Source organism: Colletotrichum fructicola, assembly GCF_000319635.2.
Source record: "Colletotrichum fructicola Nara gc5 chromosome Unknown KSG_Nara_v1_contig01, whole genome shotgun sequence".
Taxonomy (NCBI): domain Eukaryota; kingdom Fungi; phylum Ascomycota; class Sordariomycetes; order Glomerellales; family Glomerellaceae; genus Colletotrichum; species Colletotrichum fructicola.
This window is the reverse complement of record NW_027094051.1, coordinates 8,273,944-8,299,471: the sequence shown is the minus strand read 5'-3', so window position 1 is coordinate 8,299,471 and position 25,528 is coordinate 8,273,944. Positions and strand designations below refer to the sequence as shown.

General features: G+C 55.2%; 9 protein-coding genes across 9 annotated transcripts; 4 read left to right on the top strand and 5 right to left on the bottom strand.

Moving 5' to 3' along the window:
- Positions 1–519: 519 nt before the first annotated feature.
- On the top strand, positions 520–5,738 carry atnG-6 (ABC transporter atnG; the record flags this gene model as incomplete). Its single annotated transcript, XM_032035365.1, has 14 exons — positions 520–744; positions 830–1,367; positions 1,458–1,687; positions 1,783–2,068; positions 2,124–2,357; positions 2,414–3,195; positions 3,250–3,412; positions 3,468–3,803; positions 3,863–3,986; positions 4,039–4,110; positions 4,157–4,891; positions 4,944–5,024; positions 5,081–5,455; positions 5,513–5,738. The coding sequence occupies 14 exons, from the start codon at positions 520–522 to the stop codon at positions 5,736–5,738; spliced, it is 4,407 nt and encodes a 1,468-aa protein (XP_031885809.1).
- A 142-nt stretch (positions 5,739–5,880) lies between these two features.
- CGGC5_v002363 (putative ankyrin repeat protein) lies at positions 5,881–9,192 on the bottom strand (the record flags this gene model as incomplete). The annotated part of the gene is made up of 9 exons (XM_032035364.1): positions 5,881–5,967; positions 6,021–6,143; positions 6,202–6,231; positions 6,284–6,364; positions 6,416–6,679; positions 6,732–7,128; positions 7,190–8,246; positions 8,437–8,927; positions 8,975–9,192. 9 exons carry the CDS (start codon positions 9,190–9,192, stop codon positions 5,881–5,883), a joined length of 2,748 nt encoding a protein of 915 aa, XP_031885807.1.
- Positions 9,193–9,987: 795 nt separating this feature from the next.
- On the bottom strand, positions 9,988–10,974 carry HQD2-0 (Catechol 1,2-dioxygenase; the record flags this gene model as incomplete). The annotated part of the gene is made up of 3 exons (XM_032035363.1): positions 9,988–10,236; positions 10,295–10,730; positions 10,790–10,974. The coding sequence occupies 3 exons, from the start codon at positions 10,972–10,974 to the stop codon at positions 9,988–9,990; spliced, it is 870 nt and encodes a 289-aa protein (XP_031885806.1).
- Positions 10,975–12,594: 1,620 nt separating this feature from the next.
- On the top strand, positions 12,595–13,823 carry CGGC5_v002361 (Carboxy-cis,cis-muconate cyclase; the record flags this gene model as incomplete). Its single annotated transcript, XM_032035362.1, has 3 exons — positions 12,595–12,741; positions 12,818–12,926; positions 12,985–13,823. 3 exons carry the CDS (start codon positions 12,595–12,597, stop codon positions 13,821–13,823), a joined length of 1,095 nt encoding a protein of 364 aa, XP_031885676.1.
- Positions 13,824–14,060: 237 nt separating this feature from the next.
- Positions 14,061–16,504, bottom strand: MAM3 (the record flags this gene model as incomplete). Its single annotated transcript, XM_032035361.1, has 4 exons — positions 14,061–15,198; positions 15,249–15,918; positions 15,974–16,200; positions 16,269–16,504. 4 exons carry the CDS (start codon positions 16,502–16,504, stop codon positions 14,061–14,063), a joined length of 2,271 nt encoding a protein of 756 aa, XP_031885808.1.
- Positions 16,505–18,599: 2,095 nt separating this feature from the next.
- serA-1 (D-3-phosphoglycerate dehydrogenase) lies at positions 18,600–20,303 on the bottom strand (the record flags this gene model as incomplete). The annotated part of the gene is made up of 1 exon (XM_032035360.1): positions 18,600–20,303. One exon carries the CDS (start codon positions 20,301–20,303, stop codon positions 18,600–18,602), a length of 1,704 nt encoding a protein of 567 aa, XP_031885803.1.
- On the top strand, positions 19,938–20,713 carry CGGC5_v002358 (uncharacterized protein; the record flags this gene model as incomplete). The annotated part of the gene is made up of 3 exons (XM_066150950.1): positions 19,938–20,310; positions 20,384–20,584; positions 20,652–20,713. 3 exons carry the CDS (start codon positions 19,938–19,940, stop codon positions 20,711–20,713), a joined length of 636 nt encoding a protein of 211 aa, XP_066009809.1.
- A 1,595-nt stretch (positions 20,714–22,308) lies between these two features.
- Positions 22,309–24,096, top strand: CGGC5_v002357 (Uncharacterized protein; the record flags this gene model as incomplete). The annotated part of the gene is made up of 2 exons (XM_032035359.1): positions 22,309–22,429; positions 22,499–24,096. 2 exons carry the CDS (start codon positions 22,309–22,311, stop codon positions 24,094–24,096), a joined length of 1,719 nt encoding a protein of 572 aa, XP_031885675.1.
- A 657-nt stretch (positions 24,097–24,753) lies between these two features.
- Positions 24,754–25,151, bottom strand: sft1 (Protein transport protein sft1; the record flags this gene model as incomplete). The annotated part of the gene is made up of 2 exons (XM_032035358.1): positions 24,754–24,912; positions 25,017–25,151. 2 exons carry the CDS (start codon positions 25,149–25,151, stop codon positions 24,754–24,756), a joined length of 294 nt encoding a protein of 97 aa, XP_031885805.1.
- Positions 25,152–25,528: the final 377 nt, after the last annotated feature.

Genomic DNA, 25,528 nt, shown 5'->3' with positions numbered 1-25,528 from the left:
ACGTCCATTATCCTGATCCTGATCCTGGAATGCACCCGACACCATCGGAGCAGCGGCGCTGTCACAACGACGGAACACTACGGAACATGGCGAGCTCTGCCTAAGGCTGCTGCTTTATGATTACGGTGATTGCATGCAATTGCAATTCGCAAAATACGGCGGCTGCATGATGGCCTGCCTCTCTGCCATGCTGTTCCAACAGATTCTGACTCAAAAAAGATCTTTCGTTTGAGCCGTTTTGTCCTTTTAACCCGAGGGAAACCTGAAATCCCATCTCTCAGTGAAGCAATTGTGACACTCCCTTCTCTTTTACCAACGGACCCCAAATTACTCGCGACGAAGAGACCTCGAGTAAACGAAGTAGCAAAACGTTACATTCGGTCGTTGTTTTGTTTGAAGAAAAAAGAGATCTGCTACGGGTACCGCTCCTGAAGTAAATCTCGCTCCCCCTCCCCTTTTCAGTCTCTTGAAACACGAGGTGAAGCCGCTGTCCCGTTGTTAGCGTGCCGTCGCTCGCACATGTGGGGCCCGCAACCGGCTTGTCCTGCCGGCGTCGATGACTCTCTCGGCCCGTGGGCCGGAGACGAGTGCCGGGGCGGCTTCGACTTTACGCTGCTGTTCGAGGAGGCCGTTCTCGCGGTTCCCCTGCATTGTCTGCTGCTGCTGGTCCTTCCCGCCTGCGCCCTGCGCCTCGCCGGGGCCGATGTCAAGGTCGTTGCCAGCACCCAGCGTGCTCTCAAAGCTGTTCGTTCTGCCGCCGCAAACAAATTTGACTTTCCTGTCAATTCCCCCTCGGGTGTTCTAGCTGACGAAAAGCGTGCAAAATAAGTGTGCATCCGTCTGCTTGGTAGCCCTCAACCTTGCTCTACTCGTTCTCTGGGCCACCACTTCGTCTGCCGCCATCACGCACACCCGAGCAACGATTCCAGCTGCTGTTCTAGGTCTGCTCGCCTCGCTGGGAGTCGGCTTGCTATCATGGCTCGAACACGACCGGTCCGTGAGGCCGTCCTTCGTCCTCTCGACGTACCTCTTTCTGTCCGTCTTGCTGGACACCGCCCGTGCTCGCACTCTGTGGATGCTTGGCCCGAACCAGACCATCCCGGCCATCTTCACCTGCACGCTGGCCTTGAGGGCCGTGATGATCCTGCTTGAGTCGACCGAGAAGCGCCGCATCCTGGTCCCGCAGCACAAAGGATATTCCAAGGAAGTGACCAGCGGCACCTTCAACCGCTCCGTCTTTTTCTGGCTGACGTCACTCTTCATCAACGGGTACAGAAACATCCTCAAGCTAGAAGACCTGTACCCCCTCGACCCGAAGCTGGCTTCCGAGCCGCTCTACAAGAAACTGGCGGACGCGTGGGACCAAGGTAATTAATTTCCCGCTGCCACGGCCACGTCAACGTCGTAGGGCCGAGAAAGATCTTTCCGCGGGCTAATCTATCTGCCAACATGAAAAGTCCCCGACAAGACCAGGCCCGGCGCTCTGTTCAGCACCTGGCTCCGCGTGTTCGCGGGACCCATGTCCGCGGCCGTCGTTCCGAAACTCTTCCAGATCAGCTTCAACTACGCACAGCCGCTGCTCATCCAGCAGGCCATCGAGCTCGCCGGCCTGCCCCAGACCCGGGAATACCGCAATCGCGGTTTTGGCTTGATAGGCGCTTACGTCCTCGTCTACACCGGTATTGCAGTGAGTTTGTTCGGAAGGGAGTTCTAGAACTGGATGTCCAAATTTGGATCCTTCGATGGCTCTCTGTTGTAAGTAACTAACACGCTGCGTTGCAGGTTTCGACGGGCCAGTATGAGTGGCGGACGCATCGTACGGCCGCCATGCTGAGGGGCAGCACCACCGCCCTCATCTATCAGAAGGCGCTGCGTTTGGATTTGACTTCGCCCAACGTCAGCCCTGCGGGTGCGCTGACGTTGGTCGGGACCGATAGCGAGCAGATCAGCCAGGGCGTCAACCAGCTACACGAGATATGGGGTGGTCTCGTCGAGATCGGCATCGGCATCTACTTGATCTACAGGCAGCTTGGCGCCGCGTGTGCCATGCCAGTCGCTCTCGTGTTTGGTACAGTAGTTTCATTACTATTCTTCCACGGATGTGACAGCTAACCGGCTTGAAGCCACCATAATCTTGATGGGATTCTTGGCAGTTCCTACGGGTAAAGCATCCGCGCAATGGATCAAGGCTTCGCAGGACCGGGTCACGACGACCTCCAAGACCCTCGGCAGCATCAAGTGGCTCAAGGTATCCGGCCTCAATGATGTGGCATTCTCCGTCATACAGAACCTCCGCAGCACCGAGTTGGTCGTGTCCAAGAGGTACAGAGTCCTCCTTGGCATCTCCATGATGTTGAGTAAGTCCACACCTGTCTAGTTGTGAACTGCTCGTGGCAACTTACACGCAGAAAAGTGATTTGCACCCCGATATGGTCTCCCATCCTCACGCTCGGCACATTTGCGGGAATCGCCTCTGGATCGGACGATGTCTTGACAATCTCCAAAGCCTTCACGGCCATTTCCATCTTGACACTGGTGAACCAGCCTCTGGCGGGCATCATCATGGCTCTGCCCATCACGGCGACTGCGGTCACTTCTTTCCAGCGCATCCAGGACTTCCTGAACGGAAAGGAGAGGGCCGACACCAGAGTGGCCACAATAAGCGAGAAGAGGCGCTCGAAACCTCTCATAACTCCAGAGACCTCAATGAAAATTTCCCCGCCGATTCAGGACGTTGAGCTCGCAGAGGTCTGTAAATCCGAAACACGCAGTGAAAGCCTCCCACAGAACGTCGTCGCCTCCGTGAAGGGGTCCTTTTCTTGGTCTGACGATGCCAAACCTGTCGTTGACATTGAATCTTGGAGCATTAGACGTCGGGCGTTCACGTTAGTTCTGGGGCCCGTTGGGTGCGGCAAGTCGACGCTACTCAAAGCTCTCCTAGGTGAACTTTCGTCTTTCAGGGGTATCATCCGTACCAACTTCTCAGGGGCTACCTACTGCGGTCAATCGGCCTGGATTCCAAACGCTACGGTGCGTGATATCGTCATCGGCCACGGCGCCTTTGACGAGTCTTGGTACAGGAGAGTGATTACTGCATGTGCCCTCGAACAGGACATCGCGAGCTGGCCAAATGGCGACGGAACAGTAGCTGGGACGAAGGGCATCTCCATGAGCGGGGGTCAGAAGCATCGCTTGGTACGCTCCTTCCTTTCCTTTCACTAGTGAAAACACCCTGCTAAACCATCACAGGCCATTGCCAGAGCTTTGTATGCACGCCAAGAGCTTCTTCTACTTGATGATGTCTTTAGCGGTCTTGACTCTGGCACAGAGGAAATCGTGTTCGGCAACCTACTTGGTAGCAACGGCTTGCTTCGTAACAATGACACGACCGTCATCCTAGTCTCATCAGACTGTCAGTTACCGCCTCTGTTCCTTGCGTCACGTATTAGCTGACACAAAATTTAAAGCCCATCGCTTACCCTTTGCCGACGATGTGGTATTCCTCAACGATGACGGCCAAATCAAAGCCGCAGAACTCGCGTCTACGGCCAGCCAACTCTCCAGCTTAGTAAAACCAAACGTTGTGTCAAATAATTTGAAAGACGCCACCATAGATACATCTGGTCTGGGGAATGAAAAGCCCCCCGAGGCGGTCATCAACGCGCTGGAGGAACAGGCGGATACAACCCGTCAACTCGGCGACTGGGCCATGTACAGCTTCTATGCCAAAGCGGCGGGATGGTTTAGCCTGTCAATGTTTGCCGGCTTTATGGTCGTGTTTGCATTCTTCGACTCCTTCCCCGGTAAAGCCTTGGCCACCATTTATCCACCGTCTTCCAATCACTAATCCAGAGCTCTGCAGACATCTGGCTCAAATGGTGGACAGAGGCAAACGAGCAGAGACCCAACCAAGATCTCGGCAAGTGGGTGGGCGTTTACGCCGCTCTCGGCGTGGGATCGATTGTCTCGTTCTTCATCAGCATGTGGTACGGACACCTCTTCGCCGTGGCTTCTGCTCCTGCTAATCTCCCGCGATAGGTTCCTCTTCATCGTCATCATAAACCACTCCGGCGTCTACTTCCACAGCGTTCTTCTGGACACTACATCACGGTGAGTCATCCCTTACAATTTGCACAGTGAAACTAACAACGTCCAGCGCTCCCATGTCATTCCACAGCTCCGTCGACAGCGGCGTCACCGTCAACCGCTTCAGCCAAGACCTCCAGCTCATCGACATGGAGCTCCCCGCCGCCGCTCTCGGTGTCGCCGTCGGCGTCGTCTTCGGCATCGCCCGCTTCGTCATGATGTCCGTGTCCTCACGCTACATGGCCGTCATCCTCCCCTTCCTCGTCCCCGTCTTCTACGCCCTCCAGCACTTCTACCTGCGCACATCCCGCCAAATGCGCCTCCTCGACATCGAACACAAGGCGCCTCTCTACACGCAGCTCATCGAAACGCTGGAGGGTCTCGCTACCATCAGAGCATTCAAATGGGAAGACGCTTTCCAGGCGGCTAACATGCATCGCCTGGACGACTCGCAGCGGCCCAGCTATCTCCTCAGCTGCCTCCAGCGGTGGCTGACTTTCGCCGTAGACATGACTATTACAGTCATCGCTTTGATCCTAATCGTTCTCGTGACGACCCTTCGAGAACAGATCGGGCCTGCGTTCATCGGCATTGCGTTGAATAATGTTCTCTCCTTCAGCGGCGTGATCAAGGCGCTGATTACGTCTTGGGTTATGCTCGAGGTGTCGCTGGGCGCAGTGGCTAGGGTGAGGAACTTTGCTGCCAACACGAATCCCGAGGGTGCCTCAGATGAGCTCCGTGAGCCGGAGGGAGTGTGGCCCAGTCGCGGGACTGTCGAGCTCCGCGATGTTACAGCATCGTATCTGTAAGTCTATCTCGTTACAGCGAAATGGAATTGACACTGACTTCATCTCCAGGTCAGGGGGCACTGTTCTCAAAGGCATCTCCATGTCTATTGAACCTGGACAAAAAGTCGCCATTTGTGGACGAACCGGCAGGTGAGCAATTGACCCCGTCCTTACTTCAATCACCATGTATCTAACACGACCAATAGCGGCAAAAGTTCCATAGTGCTGTCCCTCCTCCGCATGCTCGATCTAGACAGCGGCTCCATCACCATAGACGGCATCGACCTATCCACCCTCCCCCACGAATACGTGCGCTCTCATCTCGTCGCCGTGCCGCAGGAGTCGTACATCTTTGACGGCAGCGTGCGGCTCAATATCGACCCGACCGGGACCGTGCCAGACTCTGATGTCGTCGAGGCCCTCGACAAGGTGCAGCTCTGGGGCAAGGTCGAGGAACGGGGCGGTCTCGATGCGTTGATTGACGACAAGTTCTTTTCGCAGGGTGAGGCGCAGCTTTTGGTCTTTGCCAGAGCCATGCTGCGGAAGGGCAAGGTCCTGATTCTCGATGAGATCACGAGCAGGTGTGTGATCGTGCTATTTGTCTCCAAACTTATCAAATCGCTGACGTTTTTACACAGTTTGAATGACGAGTCAAGTCACGTCATTGATGAGGTCTTGCGATCCTGGTTCCAGGACTGGACCATCATCGCCATCGCACATAAGCTGGAATCCATTGTGGACTTTGACCGAGTTGCGGTCGTTGATGCCGGCGAATTGGTCGAGTATGGCAGACCGCATGAGCTTCTTGACAGGGATTCAGCGTTCAAGGCTTTGTATGAACGCTCATCTACCACGTCCGATTGAGCCGCAGATATTGAGAGTGTAAGACTAGCGGCACATTTGCCTGTACAACATGCGGATATCGCAGCTCCATTAGTGTAATTATAATCAATTATACCCCTTCCTCCGAACATACCAAACATGACCCCTGGGTGTGAATCAACGTTCAAAAATTAAACGTTTTCCGTCCATCGCTCTCAGCTTGTTTTCGTGATAGTACTCTACCCATCGACCTCTCGATCATGTCCTCCAACTGGATTTACATGTGTCAGCAAGGCACGGAAGAAAAAAGCGGCAAATGCTTACCCTGCTGTACTTGAAGATGAGCCAAACGGCTGAGGTGAGAAGGATGGTGACTCCAGCGAACGGAAGATAATAGTACCACGGGGGTTCGTCACTGAGAATATCGATGTTCATGCCGAACGAAGTCTACGGGTTGGTCAGCTTCATACCTGCCCATAAAACACCCAGACTAAACTTCACTTACTGCTACAAACGTGAGGGGTAGAAAGATGAACTGAAAATGTACTCAGCATTCGCAGCCTCCATGTGTATCGCGGTTTACTCACCGTGATCCAACTCAATCTCTTCAAACTCGCCGCCATTTTCACAGACTGCCTGGCTTCATTGATGGAGACCAGATTGAATTCCTGAATGTATGTCAGTGCGATCCAAATGTATAGCTCCTGGTGTCTGCTCACCATTTGGATCAGATCTCTCGTGATTTGATCCAATTGACCGATGTAGCTGCCAACATCCTCAGAGAACGCCTCGATCTGCTTCAGAAGCCCGTCAAGGTCGGCAACCTCGTCATGGCGGTTGCAGTAATCAGTCGCAAACTTTTGTGCCTCGGTCACCGTGGTCTGTAACCGGCGTCGATAATGGACAGGCCTCAAAGCGTCCTTCAGCAATATGCCCAAGAGGTTCGGGTCACTACCATTTGCCTCCAACACCTCACCACGTCTCTACATACTTGTAAGTCCCAACTTGATATTATGAAAGTGGTTTAACGTATACCTGGCCATTTATGTTGTTGATGGTATTCCGGACAATGGAGCTCCACCGCTTCTGAACCTCAGAGACTAAGCTCTGAAAAAGCTCGCTGCCTTTCTCAGGCAGCCAGAGTCTCTGCAGGTTGCTCAAGTGCGCTGTTGTTCGCCAGGACTGCAGCCCATTCTTATCGGTGTGGGACGTCACATTCCAGCAAATATGGATCTCATGATCGCGGCCTGCCGATGGCAACGCGATCTCGAGATAATAAATCCAAACACTTCCTTCCTGTGTGGTCTCCGTGAGCTGTTCCACTCGGAGCACAAACGGCACCGATTGCTCTCTCTTGAAGTCCAACAGGTGGTTAAGCCCCAGCTCCTCAAGACCAGGAATCTTCTTGGTCAACTTTAACTTTGAGAGGTTCCTGTGATTATAGTCAGCTGACATGACCTAATCCAACCTGCGCATCTACACCGTTCACTTACATGGAGTAGCGTCCAGTGTCGGCCTGCATATCCGACGTCCACGAGAACTCCCTCGGAATCTGCCTCATAATCTTCGTGCCATGATGCCTGTCCTCGTATATCTCAAGAGAGTCGCCGGCCTGCAGACCAAACACTGTTCGGATCTTTCCTAGATCAAGGTCCTTCGTGTCAGCTTGGTTGGCCACCAGCATATGGATGAGCTCATAGTTGCGCATCTCCATGGCTAGACTGAGTGGCCGCGCCCCATTGACATCCGTGGCGTCGACATCGGCCCCAGATTGGATCAACCTCTCCGCCATCTGGGCATCCTTTTCCTTCGTCGCAGCGTGCAGGGGCGTCCATTTCTCGATGTCGGTCGTGTTAACGTTGTACCCGACGTCAAGCAGGAACTCGACCAGAGAAGTCTGCTTCGCCCGGATGAGGAGGTGGAGCGTGACCTTGTCCTTCTCACTGAGAAACCGCGCTACTTCTTCTTGGTAGTGTTTGGCTGCCCACCATAGCGGTGTCTCGCCATAACTATCTCTCGAGCTCGCAGGTACCCCGGCGTCCAAGAGACGGATCGCTGCATCTTTGAGTCCGAAATAGGCCGCCAGATGAAGCCCAGTCACATCTCGTGGGAACTTCGGATTGTAGCCACTGTGCTCGTATGTGAGCGTCTGGCATATTCCATCAAGTCTGACCCGATCTTGCAAGAGGTCCATGATGTTGTCATCCATGGGGCACGATCGTGCATGATAGCCCCAATTGCATGCGGCATACTGGAGCAGCGGCTGTACATGCAGCTTCTCCTCGTATTCCCTACCTGACCTGAAGAAACCCTGATTGGCCGGCATCTGTAGCTTGACCTGGAACGGGTTGTGCTGCGGCCGGTAGGAGTTAGAGTACGACTGAGATGAGTGGTATAACTTATCCATCATGCGAGGGAGCCAGGGACTGCGGGATGAAGCCTTCTCAGAGGTCGCCTCGGATGACTCGGGTTCGTTGTGGGATGACTTTGAGGATGGTCTTTTGGGTTCATTTGAAGAGTCTTCGATAACCCAGTTGGCTTCGCTCGGAGCTGTAGAGGAAGAGATCAGTATGTTTCCTGGGTAGAACATTTGTTTCCGAGCCAGAGACAGTCGATTGGGAAGAGTGTGCTCATTGCTCCTTGTCGCCTTCTCCGTAGGTAGTCATGAATGTCGTCGTCCAATAAAGATACAGTAGCCGAGCGAAAAAGTACTCTACCATGAGAAGGAAATCTTACTCACATGGAAGACACGCAAATGCCAGTATTCTGACACAAGCCTCAGTGATCATCTCCTGCGCGTTCGGGAACCGCTCAGCGTGCTGTCGGAAGTACTCTCCCGCCGCCGAGTGAAAGAATCGAACGACTCCTGTGCCCTTGTCGACTTGTACAAGCCCTCTCAGAGCCGATAAGATTTTCTTGGGATTGACGGTGTGATACAGAGGCTCGACGGCCTGGTGGAGAGGCTCTTTCGTGTTCCAGAGGTGCCTTGTGGCATTGGCAGCCAACGCATGTTGAAGCTCTCGCATCGAGAGTGGCCTTTCAGTGTAGACCAGCCAGTTGAATGCGCATGAAGCAGTGCTGGCATCCGGTCTATTCAAGATGTTGTCCAGAAGCCTGTCGAAGAGAGTGTTGAGGCTGCTGCCCAAGGTCTTCCACGCGTCGGGGCTTCGGGCGTCTGAGTTGTTCGACGTTTCTAGCACGCAGTCCACGATCTGCGTTGCGAACAAGAATCTGCGAACTTTTAGCTGCCTTTTCTTTGTAATTTAGGGGATACTCACATTCCCTCCGCACCTTCTATTATAGAGGGCACAAACTCTGCCGATCTATGCCACAACTCTTCGTTGTCTTCAAGACGATGCTTGACGTATCGTGTCAAGTCATCGTCAGTGTCTTTACTGGTAATCTCCAGGGTGCCGGCGGAATCGAGGACCTCCAGCTGCGGAAATATGCATCTTGAAGTGATCAGAATGTTGAAGTCGTACTCGTCTTGAAGCATTCGAACCGCCGAGATTAGATGTAGCAAGCTGTCGTCTCTCAGCTCATGTATCCCGTCAATGATCAAACAGGGACTTTTCTGGTAGCCATTCTTGCGTCTTACTAGATCCAAGGCAAATCGCCTTTGGCCCTCGTCAAGAACACTCTCACCAGCCTCTTTGACCAAAAGTTGCAGTTGGGACAGGACGTCTGTACTGGAGCCAATATCCCCCGCAAGATGTGCTAGGATGCATTTGTAAAAGGAATCAGCTGTCGCGGCGGGTGACTGGTCGCAAAAGAAGTACGCGACTGATCTCAGCCCACGGAGCTCTTCGATGACTGCAGACGCTAGGAATGACTTTCCTATGCCCGGAGGGCCTGTAATAAAAAGAGCTCTGCCTTCGTCCTGTTCCCACTCATGGTACGTCGAGTTGCCAAATACCCACTGACACGTCTCTGGATGCGTGACTTCGACGTTTTGATGGTGCCGGTCGCTGTGGTCTGAGAAAGACCAAAGGCCTTCAATGGTATCTTCCACTGTTTCCATCATGAGTTGCGCCAATCGTGACGAGAGAGCATCAATCGAATCAAATCAAGCAGAGAAAGTGGATGAACGGGGACAGAATGATGAACTTGGCAACATGCGTGTTGGTCTCGACTTCAGCAGCACTAAGCGAGGCCTTGTCTAACACGCCTGCAGCATGCGCCTCCCAGGCTTCCTCCGAGGCTTACTTGCAGGAGACATCTCGTGTGTTTCTATTGGCCATGCTAAATCATTTGTGTAAGACATACTGGAAAATTGGCTAAGAATTGGAGATCAGCAACCACAGGGCCAAGTGCCCAGGGCCTGATCCTGCGGGCTGGGATATGTGTTCTTGGCCTTGTAATCCCTTGGAGCGAGGATGACGTTGTACTCGAGTTCGAGCTCAGCCTTGTCGTCGCCCTTGAGAGGTTTGAAGTCGCACAAGAGATCGTCCTTGACTGCGAAGACGGTGTCGGTTGAGAGCCAGGGATCGTCGTTGGGGTACAGCTGGGTGGTGCATCCCCTGAATTCTGGATGTGTGACCTGTTTCCATCGCGTAAGCTTACCACCTTGAATCACTTCAGGGAAACATGCTACTCACCATTATATGAATATGCGCCGGCCGCATCGGGTGTCGATCCATCATGTTCAACAGCTTGAAACTAGGCCCATCGCGGGGAAGACTGTACGCCGTCGGATGGTAGCAATAAAACCAGTATCTTCCCTCCTCATCCACGCGGAATTTGCCTCGAAGGTTGTTGGGCGTTTGGTTCTCCGGGTCCTGGAAATCATAGCGGCCGTTCGACGACGCCTGCCAAATGTCAAACACCGCTCCTTCGATGCCCTTCCCCGTGCTGAGATCGGTGATGGTGCCGTGCATCTTGCAAACCCGACCGCCGGGCGCTGGATCTTGGATGATGCTGTCGCCCAACTCACGGAAAGGCGCATCAGGCGACCAGAAGGGGCCGAGGATGGACGACGAAGTTGGGTCGAGGTCGCCTTCTGTGACGATTTTGTTCGCAATCTCATCAACGAGTCTTTATGTAGTCTATCGTCAATCACAAGACTGGTTTTGGGACAGCGACTTCAGACTCACGATTCGAGACCGAGGATGTCGGAAACGCGATGGGCTTCGTTGCGAGTCTTGTTCGATATCTGACCCACGGAGTTGACGAAATGGACAGCCGTCATCCATTCGTCCATCGTCAAATCGACTTCGCGGGTGAAATCGTGAAGGTGGCGGATGAAGGAGCTCATGATCTGTCGGTTTCGAGGGGCCATGTTGGGACCCATGGTATCAATGACACGCTGGGTGAAGTTAGGGTCAAATCTATGGGCTGTAGGCTGTTTGTTGCCGGCGTCATCTTTTGTCGCACTCGAAGTCCATCTTGCGCAGGTTTGTGTTAGTGACAAGGGAGTTGTGAGTTGTGGCCGTTGACGAAGACTACATGTTGCGACTTGACGGCAGCCAGGCACGAGTATTCTTGAAGAAAATGGCAGCAACATGTTGCAATAATAGCTTAAGAGTAGGCAAAATACCGAAATCATAGAACAGACCAAAACATCGCAACGGGCAACGGAACGGGAGCATTGAGTTGATTAATACTTGTGAAGTGTGTTAAACTTTCTGTATGGCGGGTCGCAATGGAACCAGCCTCGAATCACCCAAGACAAAACACACGAGCCAACGTTGCAGGGGAAGAAAGTCAATTCAAATGCTGGTTTATGCCGATGCCGTTGAACATATGCTTGAAGTTGTCGACGACGAAGCCTTCGCTTGTCTCACGCACACAACTTCTTATGAGATGAGTTCCTCTAGGTAACGAGCGTTTGCTCCCCACCACACTGCTATTTGTCTCTGCCCGAACCTGAGTGGCTGGCTTCAACCACACTTGCGAAGCTAAGATGGAGAACCCGGGGGAACAGGGGGTTTGGGTGGGGATACGATGAGAACCTCGGAAGACTGACTAGCCACGGCTCCGCTGACGGAGTCTTTTCGACCGACAAGTTCCTGTCCAGCAGCCGGGTGTCACTGCCGTGTCGGCGTGGGTACGGGGAGAAACGCAGCTTGCAAGAGGTTCCTCACCGCTTGCTGGGTCATGAATCTCGAATCATGATACCAATGACATAAGGTCGAGATCGGACAATTGAACACACATGAAGAGAAATAGTTCAGACGACCGCCAGTCTGCAGTATGTCAAGATGCACATTGTGAGAAGCCCCCCGATCAAATCGAACGAACCAGCCTCGTCTGATTATAATCAACCCATCACCACCGGACCGTGAAATCATAATTCCTGAAGACGGCACTGCAGCAACGTCTCTTGGGCGAAAGACAACCCAGCTCAGGCGGAGGAAGAACACTCTGCCGGAAAGCGACCTCTCAGCACCCAATTACCGCCACATCTCCCGAACGGCCCCTCCAACTCTCCAAAAACCCCACATCCCAGCGGGTCGCCCTTCTCCATGCGCATGCCAAACCGCTGCCCCTCGTCGTCCGGGGTTCGGAAACGAGGGGCAGCACGAGAGAGCTTCTTTCTTCTCCCCCTTCTCTGGGCCAAAAGAGCTTTTGCGATGCAAGGTGGAAACCTCTCATAATCATAAGCCAGCTAGGACAGAGCTCCAAAGTACTGCTGCCGCGGTGGGACTACCCGGTAACCCTCGCTCCTAGTCATTCCGAACCGTAAAACCACACGCGACTTTTCTCTTTTTTCCCTCTTCTTCCCTTTTTTCCCTCTTCTTCCCTTTTTTCCCCCATCCCATTTCACGTGTTTCCTCTCTTACATCCTTTCGCGCCTCAGTGACGCATCCAGCCCATGCTCCTGTCGAGAACATCCCGCCTCTTCACACGTCATCGGGCATCTACATACACCAGGTCCTTCTCGACAACGCCGCTCAGAATGACCATCCACCACCTCATGATCGGCACCTGGACGCCCCCGGGTGCCATCTTCACCGTCGCCTTCGACGATGAAAAGTTCACCCTCGAGCTCGTCAAGCGCACCGAGATCCCCCAGGAACAGCCCATATCATGGATGACCTTCAGCGTGAGTGACTGAACCCTCTCTCCTTTCGGAGTGTCTGTCTGCCATTGACCAATTGGCTTACACAACCCGTCGACAGCATGACAAGAAGAACCTCTACGGCGCCGCCATGAAGAAGTGGTCCAGCTTCGCCGTCAAGAGCCCCTCCGAGATTATCCACGAGGCCTCTCACGACATGACCCATGACCGTATGCTCACCTTCACCTCGTCTCCCAAAAGCCCCATCACTAACACCCACACCCACAGCCAACGCCGCCCTCTCAACAACAAACACCCGCGCAATCTTCCTCCTCGCAGCCCAAAAGCCGCCATACGCCGTCTACTGCAACCCCTTCTACAAGCACGCCTCCCACGGCAACATCTTCTCCGTCTCCCCCACCGGCAAGCTCGAGACCAACGTCCAGAACTACCCCTACGACCCCAACACCGGCATCCACGGCATGGTCTTCGACCCCACGGAAACCTACCTCTACTCCGCCGACCTGACCGCCAACAAGCTCTGGGTCCACAAGAAGCGCGCCCCCGACGCCCCCGAGCTCGACCTCGTCGGCTCCGTCGACGCCCCGGACCCCGGCGACCACCCGCGCTGGGTCGCCCTCCACCCTTCGGGCGCGTACCTCTACGCCCTCATGGAGGCCGGCAACCGCCTCTGCGAGTACGTGATCGACCCCGCCACCAAGCTGCCCGTCTACACCCACCGCTCCTTCCCCCTCATCCCCCCGGGCATCCCCGGCGCCAACAGCAAAATGTACCGCTCCGACGTCTGCACCCTCTCCCACAGCGGCAAGTACCTCTTCGCCACCGCGCGCTCCAACAGCTTCGACGTGACCGGCTACATCGCCGCCTTCAAGCTCGACGACAACGGCCACATCGAGAGGCAGATCTGCCTGAACCCCACCCCGACGAGCGGCGGACACAGCAACGCCGTCAGCCCGTGCGACTGGAGCGACGAGTGGCTGGCCATCACCGACGACCAGGAGGGCTGGATCGAAATCTACCGCTGGCACGACGAGTTCCTGGGCCGCGTCGCGAGGTTGCGCATCCCTGAGCCTGGTTTCGGCATGAACGCCATCTGGTACGACTAGAGAGATGGATGGGTAATGTTTGGATATAGAGAGCCCCGGATGCTTTGGTTCACACGTCACATAAGATAAGAATACAAAAATTTGATGATAAATATTGAATACCAGATTGATGCGATGGTGTGTAATGTGCGCGGTGCCGTTGTATAGGTTACAGAAAAGGCGTACCGTGGTAGCCGCTCAAATTACTATCGATATCATACAAGCACGAAATTCGACGATCCCCTACGCACTTTTCCTCTATTTGTTACCCTTTCTCTTCTTCCGTCTGTTCTTCTTTTTGCTGGCTTGTTGGCCGCCAGTACTTGTGCTCGGCGCTGTACTTGATGCTTCGCCGTGTTCATTCTCGTCGTGTTCCTCGGATTCCTGACTAGACAGGATGTTGGACTGGCTAGTGGTACGCGAGCGGTGGCCAGAGGAGCCCTTCGATCCGTTGTCCTCCGAGTCGGAACTAGCGGCCTGGATGATGATCTTTCGCACACCACTACTTGTCTCAACCACGTTCTCGCTGATACTACCGCTTCGAACAAGAGGCCTACGCTTGGGAGTCGAAGATCCGTCCTCGATGACGCTGGTGACGCTGGGCGAGTTACTGGCCTTCCCGGGTGAAACAATAATCGTCAAATCCGTGCGGCTGGCCTCGGGGCTGCCGCCGCGGGTAGCCTCGGGACTGCTGCCATTCTCAGGCACAGTCGGAGGCAAGTCCACCTGATCGGCTGCCTTGTCGTCTTCGTGGTGAGGTGAGCTGCTGGCGAGCCTGGCCTGAGTGTCGCTCATGCCCGCGACGCCGTAGCTCCTACGCACGGCGTGGACGCCACCCTTGCCGGTAAGCTTGGGTCGGATGAGCGGGGTGTTCTCGTTTTCTTCTTCGTGCCTTTCCTCGGAGATGTCGCCAGCAACGGAGGCAGGGCGAAGACCGGCAGATGCAGGCGGAGGGCTATGCACCTGGTGCAGGGGTGCACCAGTCTGGACGGGCTTGATCTTGACGGTAGTGGACTTTGTGTTCTTGGGGTTCGATGCGCGGTTCGAAGGACCAAGGTGCTTCAGGTGCTGCTTGGCCTCGTCGAAGGTGGCTTTCACGGGTACGGCGGTCGAGGTCAGACGCCCATCCGGGCCGGCGGAGCTCCTGCGCATCAAGAAGGTCGTCATCTTTCCGGGGCTGCTGGACAGGTGCTGAGGCGCGTCGCTCATAGCACTGACAGAGCCATTGCGCTCGTGGGGAACTTCGCGATCGAATTCAATGAGATCGCCGTTCTCAGGAATCACCCGGGGCGACGGCTCGGTGGATCGCTTAATGGGTCGGGCCTTGGGCGCAGGGGTCAAACGGCGGATGGCTTTGTGGACATCAATATAGACATCAGACTCGTCGATGATTTCCCTGTGAATGTGTTAGCACAATATGAGAAGCGCCAGACAGAGATTACTCACTCTCCAATGAGCTCCTCGATGACGTCCTCAAGAGTGACGACACCGATGGCGCCATAGTCGGCACCAGGGTACTCGGAAACAAGGACCATGTGGGACTTGCCCTCCTGGAAAAAGTTGACAATGTCCAAGCAGCTCGTCTCGGGGCGTGTCTCGGGAAGGGTGGCGAGAGGGAAGTCCTTGACCTGCAGGGCGTCCTCGGGGTCGTAGGTGATGAGGATCTTGACGAGGAGCATACCGACAAAATCGGTGGGCTTACCAGTGGCGTGAATTGGAATGCGGGAGTAGCCCTCGGACAGAATTATGTCCATGGTCTTCTCATCAAGCACGGTGTCCTCGGCCATGGTGAAAACATCGCCCATGGGGGTCATGACATTGGCGACAGGCTTTTCCTTCAGGTCCAAAACGGCGCTGATGATGGTGACCTCGTCCTGGTTCAGACGTTCACCGGCCGCGCCAAGAGACTTGTGCAGGGTGACAAGCGTCTTGAGACCGCTCTTCTTGTATGTGGTGCCGTGGTCCTCGCCGAGAGCCCAGTCGAGAAGCTTAGCAATGGGCCAAGCAATGGGCGCCATAAGCCACATGAGCAAGAGCACCGGCTTGGACATGAAGCCACCGATCGGAAGACCGTAACGGACGCAGACGGATTGGGGAACGACTTCGCCGAAAATGACTGCGCAAATGCTTAGCTGATGTTGAGCTCGGAGTCGGGGATTTGCAAAACTTACCGATGAGAATGGTACTGCCAACAACGGCGGTTACACCTCCACCGAGACAGCGGTCCAACACAATAGGTAGCGATTCGTTGACAATGACGTTGGACAGTAGCAAAGTAACCAAAACCCAATGCTTTCCCTTCTTGAGCAAATCGTAGACGCGTTTGGCGTTCTTGGATTGGGATTCGTCGGGGTCGCCAGCCAGGACCTGGAGGTAGATGCTATCCTGTCCCATCAGGCTGTTTTTGCCAAGGTCAGCAAACAGGTACAGGGGCAATCAGTATTAGGAGATGGATTGATAACTTACGCAATGGTCAAGCCAGCGAAGGCGCCTCCGGCGAGGACAAGAATCATGGAAGCAACGTAGAGAATCCAGACATCGTCGCCTTCTGCTGGACCCTCTGATTCGCCTTCGCCTCTCGCGTAGATGGGGGCAGCGGCGACAGAAGAGATGCCCAGGGTCAAGGCCCTGGACATCCCAAGGACGCCGGTGCGGATGGTGCCAAAGGAGCCGCCATAGCTTCTCGGCCGTGTCGTGGCCATAGTCGGCTCGTCAATTGAAGAGAGATTCGGTAGTCGTGGTAATAGACGTGGAGTGTGCGAGTGAAGAGGACGTAAGGTCAAGCGCACATTTTATGCGGCGGACGCGGGCGACAGAGAAACGGGGCAGCACGACCTCAGGCTGTAGGTGGATTCTCGGTGCACTCAGGGTGGTTCGGCTCCACTCTGTGTTTACCTGCAGCTGCGGTGCGTACGCAAGTGTGCACCAGGCAAGGCGGGTGAGCTCCACTGACGAGCCAAGATCGGAAGACCAGGTGGGTGTCAACAGTGGGTGATGGTTCGAGGCGCAGGTATTGCAGCAGTCGGCAAGCAATGGGGGAGCGATGAAGAAGAAAATATCGTAGGATTGTAGGTACGGTAGCTGGGTGTTTGAGATCTAGGTAGGTATAGGCCGGTAGGTAAGTACCGGAGATGGATGAGAATTAAGAAAAAAAAAAAAAAGATCAGAGAGGTCTGTTCAGTGTTTGTCTGTTAGTGGAAATCGACTGCCACTGCCAGTGCTCGCTGCCGGAAGCTTTCCTCTGTCGGCGGGCAGCCAGCCAATCAAGACCTGCGGAGGCGCACAAGCTTGGCGTCATCAACGGTCGAGGGGGGGCGGGCTGCAGCGATGTGAGGAGCGCGAATGATGCATCATTGCCGCAGTGACCTTCAACCTCCCGCACCGGCACTGGCAGTGGCATGTATCCGTATCTCTGCTGTAGACACAAGGGTTAAATCTGACTGGCATGCACTGTTGGACTTGCGCTGGACGGCTATTCGGCTGGCGCGAGAAACCCAAAAAGCCCATCCTTCGTCTCGCTTGGCCCCCCCCGCCTTTCTTTTGGCGCAAGAACGGAAAATGTCTCGTCATAAGGCATTTGTGCAGAATCCGGGGTAATTGAGTGTGCTGTGCATACCTGCCTCCCGTCGCTTTGAGTCTTTTCCAAAGCTGACAACCTAAGGTAGCTAGCTAGCTACAGCAGACGACAGACAGACAGCACATGTCTTGGCCAACCTACTACTAATCCTTATCTCGGGTCGTGCTCTGCATGGACACACGAGAGATAAACAGACACACACGTCTGACAGAGCTAAAGTGCTGACTGACACAAGATCAGAAGCTTTCGACCCGGAGTCATGGTTAACATTCAGTTCGGCGCGATTGGGGCTCCTTGTTAGTGGCCTGTCCCTGACCCCGAGTTCTCGACTTTCAGAGGGCGGCTCTGGACAGCTTGCCAGCAGGTACCTCACCTTAATCGCGTGGTGCAGGGGTACAAATTATGCATCCATGGATGAGATGTCCACAATCCAGGTACATAACGGCTTGCATGCTGTGGCCTACCTTTAAGTGACCCGACCTTATCTGAGTGTCCACTTACATGAAAAGTGCCCACGTGCCCAATGAGCTGTCCAGACCAAACTGACATGGAGTCAGCGAGTTGTCACCAACCTCGGACCCTGCGTCATTCCCTCACAGACCCTGAGCTGTGAACGATCCCCCTTCTAGAAATCCTCCGCGCCACCTGCTTTTTCTTCTCTCGTGCGTCCCGTCCTTTGCCGGGCTGTGGGTTGTCGCAAGAGTTGCACCAGCCGACGGAGGCATTGAGCCGGGCGAAACCCAATCAGAAACAACGTTGCGTTGCCCGCCTTCTGCCGGCACCCGAGCTCAATCTTGTCAACTCTCTCTGCAACACGCAATTGCGGGCTTGATGATGAGAGATATGGTGGCACAACCTGCATCGGCGAAATTGCCAAAAACCTTGTTGCTCAGGGTTCCCGTCTACCTATCTAGTTAGGCATTCAAATGGCCTTGTCTGGGTCGCGTTTTTTTCTTGCACTGCCCTGCGCCAACAGTCTCCAACTTGTCAAGAGAGCCCCTCAACTCGCCAATAGGATCTCAACCTTTGCCAAGCTCCGCGAACTCGTGGGGGGCCACCTCACGTCTCAATGAGAGCTCCTGCAGCTGCTCAAGTGGCTCCTCGCAACTGCAACCCACTTGACCTTATTCTCCTCAATTGCGGGCGCCCTAGAGACAAGCTCTCACTTACACACATAATCACTCACCACCACCACATCCACAACCACCAACGAAACCTCCTCACAGCCTCACCAAGCTCACATTCAGGATTCCTTCGGCTCGCTGCAAATCCTCCACAACTCCACCACCAATCTCTCCCTTCACACCCAAGATCATGAGAGCTTCATTGCCGCCCTCTGCTCTCCTCTCCTCCCCGTCCAAGCTGGCCACCTGCATGAAGGTGATGTTGATCCCATGCCGTCCCAGCGCCGTTCCGACACCACCAATTTTGCCCGGCTCGTCATAGTTGTGCAGCACCAGCAGCGTCCCCTGCGGCTGGAACGTCGCACTGAACCGGTCCAGCTTGGAGATGTATATGCTCTGCCCCGACACATATCCCTCAATCACCTGCTCGCCGTCCTCGCCGTGCGACCGCAGAGTCACCAGACTGGCATACACCGCGTTCTTGGCCTCTCCGCTGTGCGTCTCGCTGATGATCATGCCCTTCTCCTTGGCGATGAGGCTGGCGTTGACGATGTTCACGTCTCGCCCGCCAGAGTCGGTGATGGACGACACGAGACCCTTCACCAACGCCGCGAAGAGCGGTCGGGTGTTGGAGGTGCCTGCTAGGTCGCCTTGGTAGATCAGTTCGAACCTCCGACCGCCCACCATGCCGCCTTTGCTGCCGACAAAGTGTTGCGTATACAGCCCACCCATCTTCTCAACGAGCCGCACGAACGGCTGCAGCTTGCGATACTCCTCCGGCATGATCAGCGGGGCGTTAACGGCCGCCGTTGGGAGGCCTCCTCGGAGAATCTCAGCTACCTGGGTGCAAACATCCATCGAGACGTTTTCTTGGGCTTCCACGGTCGACGCTCCCAGATGTGGGGTTGCAACCACCTTCGGGTGCTTGGTCAGTTCGGCTGCCGTCGAGTCTGCTTTGGGAGGCTCGGAAGTGAACACGTCGAGACCAGCTCCAGCGATCCAGCCTTCATCCAGAGCTCGCAGGAGTGCTGCTTCGTTGTACACGCCTCCTCGAGCGACGTTCAATACTCGCGCCGTCTTTTTCATCTTCTGGAACTCCTCCTCCTTCAACAGATCTAGCGTACTGGCCATCAACGGGGTATGGATCGTCAGGAAGTCGACTACCGGCAAGAGCGTCTGAAGGTCGGCCACGAGCTCCACGTTGGCTTGACGCGCAATCTCGTTGCTGGCGTACGGATCTACCGCCTTCACCTTCATCCCGAGGCCAATCGCCATGCGAGCAACCTTCATACCCACTTTGCCGAGCCCAATGATTCCGAGCGTCTTGTTGCCGACTTCGACACCGACGAGCTTGCCTCGCTCCCACTTGCCGTCTTTCATCGTGGTATCCGCGCGTCCGACGTTACGGGCTGTTGCGAGGAGGAGGGCAATCGTATGTTCTGCTGCAGCGAGAATGTTGCCCGCAGGCGAGTTGACGACGATGATGCCATGATTGGTGGCGGCGTCCACGTCGATGTTATCCACGCCTACGCCTGCTCGGGCCACGACGCGAAGCTTTCTGCCGGCCGCGAGAACGGCAGCGTTCACTTTCGTCTCGGATCGGACAATGAGGGCATGGTAATTGGGAATCGCTTCGACAAGCTCGTCTGCGGAGAGGCCAGTGCGGTTGTCAACGTCGTACTTGTCCTTCAAAAGGGCAAGGCCATCAGAAGACACCTTCTCAGGGACCAGAATCCGGGGACGGTCGGTCGCAAAAGGGGCTATATTCGAAGCTATCTTTTCGATTGCCGACGGTGCCATGGCAAAGGTTTGGCACAGCGCGCAGTATTTGGTTCAATTAGGCTGGCTTGGTACGAAGTGATTAATACTGACTAGAACAGAACGAAGGCCAGTAATCGCGGGTTGCCATCAACTTTATTTCCTCACACACGCGACAGCCGCTAAGCTTTTATACAGAGTAACCCCCTCAAAATCCCTCATAGCAACGTTGACCACGTCCGATGTTCAGGGAGCTACAAAGAACGGGAAACTGCATGTCTCGTTCGGATCCGAGGAGAGCTATTCCGAGGTGGCAGTGACTCGTGAGGCGATATCGAGCCCCTCCACGCAGTCAATGGCAGCCCCCCAGCTAATGGTATGTGCTAATAGGAGCTGCACTATCACGTCCCAAGGCGAACAGACGCGGGTTTAAGAGCACATCCTACCTATGACGAGGCAGAATCGCCCGGCGATACACCAAAGATGCGACGGATTAGAGTGTAAGTTGGGCGTGAGGACGCGCGACCCCTCACTTCCCCCACGTTCTACTACGGCAGCGGCATCCCGCCCCCGCATCTTCACTGGCCAGCTTGGGGAGATCGATGTTTGGGGCAGCGGCCTGCTTGCGGCCATTGATGCTGGCTGAGTCAATTACGGTAAGCGCTGCCGGTGCCCTATACGTTGGAGGAGCAGCCTCATTGCAACATGAAGGAGCAGTCGGAAGGGATCCAGCCATGTCGTCGAGGGTCTCGGTTTTCGCGATTGGTGGATGTTTCTGTGAGCTGGAATCACAATATGCATCTCTAGGGTCTTCCCTACAGAAGATGAGGACCTGGATGGGAGACTTGACTCTACTCCAGTGATCGTCATCTTACCGTACTGAGGATGCGTGATTAAAAATCGCCGTGCTCGGAGTTTATGCTAACAGTGACAATTCAATCAATAGCAGATTGTGACCCAAAAGGTTTGGTCCTCGGAGTCCGAGGTTGGAGCGAGTTAGTAGAATCGTAGACGTGTCATGGAGCCCATAACCCAATGAACCAATTCTGAAAGTTGGCCACTTTTTTGAGGGGGGGAGTTGCCTGTAGTGATAAAGAAGCCAGGTCCGCAAGTCTTGCGTTTCTTCAATATTGACCATGGTAGGCAGCATTTTAAGTTCTAAAGGCCGTGTGTAGGCACCGGTAATCCTGATGCAGTCACAGTTGTCTGCTGAGCATGCGATTGATCACCATGGGTTGGAAATCCCGTTGCCTGCGTGCCTGGGCTGTTGATGATATCAAAATGACAGAATTTCACCACATTGAGGAAATCCGATTCGAGTACGAGATTGAATCTTAGATCTGTTATCTGATGTTTATTTGGTTCTTCCACACAGAACCTTCCGTCTTCCAAACTATGCTGGCAGGTCAGAGCGTGCTGTGGCCAAGACCGCCGCCAAGCCTTGCGCCTTCTGGGTTGTTGTAACGATGTGTTTCCTCTGGTCTGGACTGATTGAGAGACGGAGAAGCGAGCTGCGATTGAGACGTGTATGAAGGTCAAATAAACCGAGAATAAAACGCTTTGAAGGCATTGAGTGTTACATGTGTAAGTGGTCCATTGTCAATTAGTAGGCCACTGAGTGGCACCTGTCAGATGCTACCGCCACCTGTCCGGCCATTCCCATCTGCTAGGCACTTTGCAGTATTTCCGCAGCCGTCCAGTGGCCAGTGCAAGCTGAGAGGTGAAAGCCACAGCGAATAGGACCCCACCTCCACTGCCGTCATCACTGCCTTAGGCAGGGACGATTTGTACAGTCTCGACCCCCAGTTGCCCCTTACCTGGCTGGTATCAGCGCCGCGTGGATACGGTTAACTCATAATCTTAATCCCAGGCACACGACGTTCAAGACCCAACCGACAGGTCATCTTTGCGATCTTGCGCCCTCCTCCCCTTTCTCCGATCGCACCTGCTACGACTACAACACCTTGCCCGCCGATTTGCAACTCCAATCGCTCGCCTCAATCCGAACAACCCATCCATCAACTCGCGCATTCGAACAAAGGCCACCATGTCTCGAAGACCGCCGCCGAATCCCGCCGCCGAAAGAGCGGCCCAAAACTCGCAGACCATCAAGAGTCTGTTGAAGCTGGAGTGCAACAAAGTCTGCTCTGACTGCAAGAGAAACAAACGTGAGTCTTTTCCCGTCGTCTGATCCCCGACCACCTCAAGTCTGTCCGCTGACTCTCGCGCTACGACAGACCCGCGATGGGCCAGTTGGAACCTCGGTGTCTTTATCTGCATTCGTTGTTCGGGCATCCACCGCGGCATGGGCACACACATCAGCAGAGTCAAGTCAGTCGACCTCGATTCCTGGACCGATGAACAACTCCAGAGCATCCTCAGCTGGGGCAATGCGCGCGCAAACAAGTATTGGGAGGCCAAGCTGGCGCCCGGCCACGTTCCCTCCGAATCCAAGATTGAGAACTTTATCCGCACCAAGTACGAGCTCAAGAGATGGAAAATGGACGGTCCCATTCCCGACCCCGCCACCCTGGACGCCGACGGCGACGACGATGTGCCCCTGAGCATCGTGAAGGAGAAGCAGAACGTGGAGAGGCGGGAGTCGGTTCGCAAGAGTTCGGTTGGCAAGTCCGCCGCCCCTCCCAGGAGCATCGCTGCCCCGCAGCCGCAGGTCGATCTTATCGGCGGTGATCCCATCCCCCGGGCAAGCACCGCCGGCCCGCAGCCCGGAAAGGTCGTCCCTCCCAAGTCTGATCCGGCTCCTCCCAAGGCCACGAGCACGAAGGATTCGCTGTTGGGCCTGGACTTCTTCGGAGAGCCCGCCGCTCCGCCACGACCTGCTAGCACCAACAACGCCGGTGGCATGGGAGCCCCCTCCAGGCCAGACCTCAAGCAGTCAATCCTGTCGCTCTACGCCTCTGCCCCGAAGCCGCAACCTCAGCAGCAACAAGCCCCTCAGGTCCCAGGTGGGCAGTTTGGCAGCATGCCTTCTCCCACCTTTGGCCAGCAGCAACAGCAGCAGTCCTTCGGCGGCATGAACGATGCCTTCAGCAGCCTCAGCTTCTCCAACACCACCAGCCCCAAACCCGCCGCAGCCGACCCGTTCGCCAGTTTAGCCAGTCCCGTCAGCAGCAGATCCCCGCCCCCAGCTTCCTCGAACGCCTTTGGCGGCCTCGGCGGAGGCAGCTTCTTCGACTCCAAGCCCGCCGCCGCTCCCGCCCCTCAACACCAGAAGCAACCATCAAACAGCGGTTTCGGTGGATTTGGCTGGTCCAGCTCCCCTGCCCCGGCACCCGCTCAGCAACCAAAGCCCGCTCAGCCAGCATCCTCTGGCATGGGTGATCTGTTCGATCTCTCCTCGCCCTCTCAACCCGCCGCCGCCGCCCCCAGCCCTGCTCCCGCCGCCGCTTCCAGCTCCGTCTTCAACCTCTCGAACCAGCCAAAGGCTCCGTCTCCTGCGCCCAACCCAACAGCGGCTGCCACGAGCACCATTAACTCGGGCAACTGGTCAGGTTCTGACGTGTGGGGATCCAACGCATGGAGCACACCTGATACTTCCGCGGCGGCAGCGCCCGCTCCTGTGAAGGCCCCGGAGGCTCCCAAGCCCTCTGGTGGTTTCGGTGGCAGCGCCGATATTGGCGGATGGGGTGCCTCTGGCTCGTTTGCCAGCACGCCCATCGTTCCCGGAGCATCTGGTGGTTTCAGCACCGCGCCCAAGGTTGCGGCCGACGAGGAGTTTGGAGGATGGACGAGCAGCACAACCCCGGCCGCCGGATCAGGATCAGCCAAGCCCATCGGCGGCAACGAGGATCTGTTTTCCAACGTCTGGCAGTAGATGGACGGAACATAGTCGAGTTGAAGGGCTATTTGCGGCCAAGGCGAGAGATTCAAGAGCCCTGGAGCGTTTCGTCACCAGTCTATAAACATTTCAAAGTAAGGGATGGCATTACGGACACGTGGACGGGGAGGTTTCATGTGACATGTCTGTATTTCGGATGCAAAAGCGTCATAGATGAATACTCTTTTTCTTTATTTTGCAAATAACACTGAGCAAGCCAAGTTGAACATTCATGATACCATATAATGTATTGTGTGCAGTGCTACAGTAAGTACAATCGGCCAGTCAGTAGTCATTGTGCTATTCCCCCAAAGTGTCCAAAAAAAGAGAAAAACTCCGGTATCCATGCGCGCAGGGTATTTGAACGTCCACGCCCAACGTCCTCGCCATCATAACAAAGTTTTTGCTCGCCGTATGTTCTCTTACGCGGTCTCCATTGCGCCGTCGAGAGGGTCCGTCTTTCCAGCCCACGGTGACCTCCGGAAATCAGTGCAGCCGGCGCCATGTTTCGTCTTCCGCCCAGTGGTAATCCTCCTGTCGTTTCTCTTGGGTCTGTTGATCATGCCCCGCCCTGGTCTATCGTATCAAACCAGAGAACAAAGAAAACACGCCCCGCCTTTTCCCGTCCAAAGAATCGTCTCGGAGTAATTTCCTTCAAAAGAAGAGTTTGGAGATGTAGAACAGGACGATAAAGATGCCGATGATGATGCCCGACAGCTTGAGGATGGCGACCTTGTTGCCGGAGGCGGCCATGCGGGTTAAGCGGCCGGCGGAGCCCTTGAGCTGGGTCGACATGGAGGAGAAGGTTTCGGACTGCGCGGAGGAGGGGAACGTTAGCGATTATGTCTCTAGCGGTTTTCACGTGCGGAAAAGGGGAGAGCGAGGGTAGCAGCAGCAGCAGCAGGGGCCGGACGTACAGTGCTGTCGATGACTTCGTGGGCGCGCGCGTTGTCGTAGATGTCGACGGTGACGCCGCGGAGGGCGGAGACCTTGGCGGAGAGCTCGTCCAGGCGGGCGTTGTTCTGGCGCTCGCGCTCGTAGGCTTCTGACATTTTTGCGGTTTTTTGGTTTGGTGGTGTTTTTGGTTTCGGGACGGATAGGGGGTCGAGCGGGTGCGATCACGGCGTTCGTGCGCTCACGGAGAGTTCAAGGCCGGAGAGTATCGGAGACGTCTGGTCGGGTTGCCGTCGAGTTCGGCGATGAGGGATTGTGTTCCGGGTTGGAAGTTGACTGCGGCGGGATTGCTTCGTCGTCGTCGTCGTCGGTGTCGCAGGACGTATTATCGCCTCCCGTGCAGATTGGGGGAATCTTGGGTTGTGGCGGTGTTGTAGGGGAAGCGGTGCGCAGATGTACTTTTCTTCCCTTGCCCAGCTGATAGTTTCGTTTGTTTCGCGCAGTTCGTAGGTTTGTAGGGTTGGAAGTCGTCAAA